Source organism: Tribolium madens, unplaced genomic scaffold, assembly GCF_015345945.1.
Source record: "Tribolium madens isolate multiple individuals breed KSU strain unplaced genomic scaffold, Tmad_KSU_1.1 Scaffold_1;HRSCAF=32;Tcas5.2_LG8, whole genome shotgun sequence".
In the NCBI taxonomy this organism is placed as follows: domain Eukaryota; kingdom Metazoa; phylum Arthropoda; class Insecta; order Coleoptera; family Tenebrionidae; genus Tribolium; species Tribolium madens.
In genome coordinates this window covers 10,273,794-10,276,411 of record NW_025400984.1, presented here as the reverse complement: position 1 = coordinate 10,276,411, position 2,618 = coordinate 10,273,794, and the positions used below count along the sequence as shown (strand labels likewise).

The following is a 2,618-nucleotide window of genomic DNA, read 5'->3' as shown; positions in this document are numbered from 1 at the left end:
TTTATATTTTATATTTTATATTTTATATTTTATATTTTATATTTTATATTTTATATTATTATTTGTAGTACACATAGGGCCAAAAAATTTCGGACAGGAATGTCAACCTACTGACATAATCTCTAAAACGGACTTTAATTTATTAACCTCACACATGGATCGACATTTACTTGACTTTCAAATATGTTATGGTGACAATAAAAGATGGTTTGGACCACAAATTTTTGTATTGGCAGAAAAGTCGTGTCCGAAATTCCGTGTCCCAAACTGTAGATACACCGAAATCGATGAAAATTTGGTCAAAATAAAAAAAAAACTTCAAAAAGTGCACAAAACGTTGTAGAAACAATAAATTTTCTGTTTGAATGATTACATTGATTTAAAGCAGAGTCACAGGCCGGCGACATAGTAGCGCAGTGGCAGTAGCTGCGTTTAAGATTTGACATCTGTCATTAATATCAACAAGACGTTAGAATAGTAGAGTACCTACTTTTTGATTAGCAGGTAGAGTAATTTTTAGAACGATATAATTATTTTTTATTGTAACAATTAAAAAAGTTAACAATTACTTAATTTTTCGTACTTGATTCCACTTTTGTAAGTTGGTACTTCCAAAACCAATAAAAACGCCATTTGTGACAATAGCTATAACCAAGGCTAACCATGCTAGTCTCCTATATTGTCCAATCGTACCCTAAAGAATAAAAAATAAATAAAAAACGGTTAAATCCCGACTAAACTCACATCTGGAACAAGAACATGCAATATATAATCTTGAAAAAACCCCGTAAACATCCCAAATCCATTGCCTAAGGCCATTAAAAATCCACAATAATTGGGCGCCATATCCAAAGGCATGAGAAAACTCCCCAAACAAATAAACTCCGTCAAAGTCTTGGAAATTAAAAACAAAATTTGGGCCCCTAGCCGATTACAACCAGCATAAGACGCAGTCAGCATGTAAATGGGTGGTCCCATCAACCCTATAGTATTGAAAACTTTGCGAACGGTTAAACGGTTAATATACCCATGATGGAGGACCCAATCAGAGAAAAAAGCCATCGCTGTCATGGTCAAAATCAAGGCAAAATTTGGTATGTTACTCATAATTCTGGTCTCGCTATCATTGTATTTCAAAACCTCTTGTAAGTAGATTGGGACAAGATTTGAGAGGAGGTTCCATATCCATAAATTCCCTATGGAGGCAACAACGAAGGCCCAGACCGGAATTGAGGTCAATATTTGGGAAAAAGGGATGGTTTTGGGACGGTGGTCGACCAAACCCTCTGGGAAATAGTCAAATGAGTGGAAAAGAAATAAAACAAAGTGGGTTTTTACTCATCTCGATTTCAAGGTACAAACGTTCGTTGGGTTGAATTCTTGGGTTTTTGTTGGGACTGGAAAAGACCAAAAGCTCCCATAATAGTGTCACAATAATCCCAATTGCTCCATAGATGTAGAATGGAGTCTTCCAATTAAGAAACGCGTTGATTATCAAATGTGTACACATACTGCTTATTATATCCCCGACATAAAGCCCCGAGTAGGCCAAAATAATCAGAAATGTTTGTTCAGAAAGTGGTACCCAATGGGCAAGGATATGGAAGCCTGATGGGTACAAAAGGCCTTGACACAAACCATAAGTTGTTGATAGAATTTTCATTGCTGTTGCACTACCATTGATTACTTGTATGTACCATGGGATGATTATGGTCAAAACTGATGCCAGAAACAGTCCAAGAGCTACCATTTGTTTACCCCCATACATATTCGCAAAAATTCCACCAATCAAATTCGAAATTGGGTAACCCAAATGGAAATAAGTATAAATCGAGTCAAAGTCGCTCTGTTTCCAAATCACAGTTTTCTCAAATTTCTGAAAGAGTCAATGAGAGTGGATCAGAAAATGGAGTTGTTTTACTTGAAAGAAATTCTCCTCCTCTTTTCGAACCAAATCGGGACAAGTTCCTTTCAAATCATGGGTTCTATTTATGGTCACTATGTTTGCAAAGTAATCGTCAGCCACGAGGATGGTATCGCGAGAACTAAAAGTTGACACATAAACCAGGAAAACCATTAGGGTTACAATATAGCGTTGAGGGACACTTGGACAGCCTGAAAGACAGTTCCAGGAGGGTTATTACCAAAATTTGCTTACTTCTAGGAGGGGAATCGTCGATTTCGTCATCAGTTTCGTCATTCATTTTGCCGATTTTTGACAATGTCACTTTTAAACAGTTGAAAAGTTTTTACTCGAAATCTCGAATTTTGCAGGCAGTCAAGCTTTCAAAATTGAGACTTTATTCAAATCGGTCAAAATTTGCTCGAGTCACTAGAAAAAAAGTGGTGTCACAAATCATTTCAATGTTGTCGGAATTTAAGTATAGTTTATATTAACTATATGTAAAAAAAAACAAAGTTTGTAATAAACGAGAATTGTAGAACTAATTCCAATATTCCAATTCCAAAAACTCAATAATCCATTGTGATTCCATCATTTTTAGATTAATCCCTGTATAATTCTAACTTAATTTTCGTAATTCCAAAATGATTTCAATAGTTCTAAAAAATTAAACATAATTTTGGAAAAAAATTATTTCTTATAATACTAAAAATAT

The 2,618-nt window shown here is 34.8% G+C and overlaps 2 protein-coding genes across 2 annotated transcripts in view; both read right to left on the bottom strand.

Annotated features, from left to right (window-relative positions):
* Window positions 1-524: 524 nt before the first annotated feature.
* Window positions 525-2,292, bottom strand: LOC123003891 (sialin-like). Its single transcript, XM_044396932.1, has 5 exons — window positions 2,159-2,292; window positions 1,922-2,115; window positions 1,339-1,876; window positions 745-1,286; window positions 525-694 (listed from the first exon to the last, which is right to left on the bottom strand). The coding sequence occupies exons 1-5, from the start codon at window positions 2,202-2,204 to the stop codon at window positions 566-568; spliced, it is 1,449 nt and encodes a 482-aa protein (XP_044252867.1). The 5' UTR covers window positions 2,205-2,292; the 3' UTR covers window positions 525-565.
* Window positions 2,293-2,593: 301 nt separating this feature from the next.
* Window positions 2,594-2,618, bottom strand: part of LOC123004144 (sialin-like) — an 8,723-nt gene continuing 8,698 nt past the window's right edge. Inside the window, exon 6 of the mRNA XM_044397260.1 lies at window positions 2,594-2,608. Coding sequence (XP_044253195.1) covers window positions 2,594-2,608 — 15 coding nt within the window. The remainder of the gene's footprint in view (window positions 2,609-2,618) is intronic.

Bases quoted from the DNA above. Each gene is read 5' to 3' on its own strand.
- LOC123003891 (XM_044396932.1), bottom strand. From the start codon at position 2,204: ATGAATGACGAAACTGATGACGAAATCGACGATTCCCCTCCTAGAA. The intron at 2,116-2,158 runs GTAAGCAAATTT...ACTGTCTTTCAG, and splicing joins CGACGATTCCCCTCCTAGAA to GCTGTCCAAGTGTCCCTCAA. The intron at 1,877-1,921 runs GTAAAACAACTC...TGACTCTTTCAG, and splicing joins AGGAGGAGAATTTCTTTCAA to AAATTTGAGAAAACTGTGAT.